This window comes from Rhincodon typus, chromosome 47, assembly GCF_021869965.1.
Source record: "Rhincodon typus isolate 14 chromosome 47, sRhiTyp1.1, whole genome shotgun sequence".
Lineage (NCBI taxonomy): Eukaryota > Metazoa > Chordata > Chondrichthyes > Orectolobiformes > Rhincodontidae > Rhincodon > Rhincodon typus.
The window spans coordinates 5225342-5226285 of record NC_063378.1 but is presented as its reverse complement, the minus strand read 5'-3'; the positions used below and the strand labels follow the sequence as shown (position 1 = coordinate 5226285).

The 944-nt window shown below is 56.6% G+C and overlaps 1 protein-coding gene across 1 annotated transcript in view; it reads left to right on the top strand.

The window, feature by feature from the left end:
- LOC109926105 (rho guanine nucleotide exchange factor 11-like) overlaps positions 1 to 944 on the top strand; it is a 36264-nt gene that overhangs the window by 11249 nt on the left and 24071 nt on the right. The window contains 2 exon segments of the mRNA XM_048620573.1: positions 334 to 416; positions 530 to 655. Of these exon segments, the coding sequence (XP_048476530.1) occupies positions 334 to 416; positions 530 to 655 (209 nt within the window).

Sequence of the window (944 nt, the reverse complement as noted above, 5' to 3'; positions counted from 1 at the left end):
GGGCCTGGGGCACAGGCTGGATCGGAGTAAGGTGTGGGGCCTGGTCTTGGTCGGAGTAGGGCACGGGGTAATGGAAATGCGTGTGCCCAGACCTGATTGATGGGTTGTATGAGTCACTATGGCTGGTACGTAGACAGCATGGACTGTAGAAGGGGATTCCGCAGACGGGTCTTGGGAGGTGAGGGTGCGGGATATTTTGGAGCCTTTCGGACGGTTCAGTACCTGCTCTGGGCGCGCGTGCTCGATCCCTTTGTGCCATCTCCGTGTCCTTCCATCCCTGACCACTGTCTGATCATCTGCCTCTTGCCCCCCGCCAACCCGCTCCCCTCGCAGCACTCTTCTATGAGACCATGAAGAAGATTCGAGAAGAAGGAGGCTACGTTGTGACAGAGATCGGAAGCACTTTACTGGCTCGGGTAAGTCAGCTCCCTCACTGGAAAGGCTTCCCCAGTGTTGTGTCCAGCTTGGAGGAGTGTATCACTGACCCTGTGCTCTCTTTCTGACAATCCCCCACTTCCCTCTATCACAGTTCAATGGCACTGAGGGGGACTGGTTCAAGAAACTTGCCGCTCGTTTCTGCAGTCGGCAGTCGTACGCGCTCGAGCAGATTAAATACCGGCACAGGAAGGATGCACGGTTTAGTCAGTTCATACAGGTAGAGTCTGTGATGGAGAGGGAGCCCTCATCCTGCTCTCTCCCCTGTCCCTCTGCTTATCCTCTCATTTCCTGCCTCAGTCTCTCACTCTCCTCCTCACACTCCCCTTCTCTCTGTCACACTCCCCTTGTCTCAGTCACGCTCCCCTTGTCTCAGTCACGCTCCCCTTGTCTCAGTCACGCTCCCCTTGTCTCAGTCACGCTCCCCTTGTCTCTGTCACGCTGCCCTTGTCTCTGTCACGCTGCCCTTGTCTCTGTCACGCTGCCCTTGTCTCTGTCACGCTGCCCTT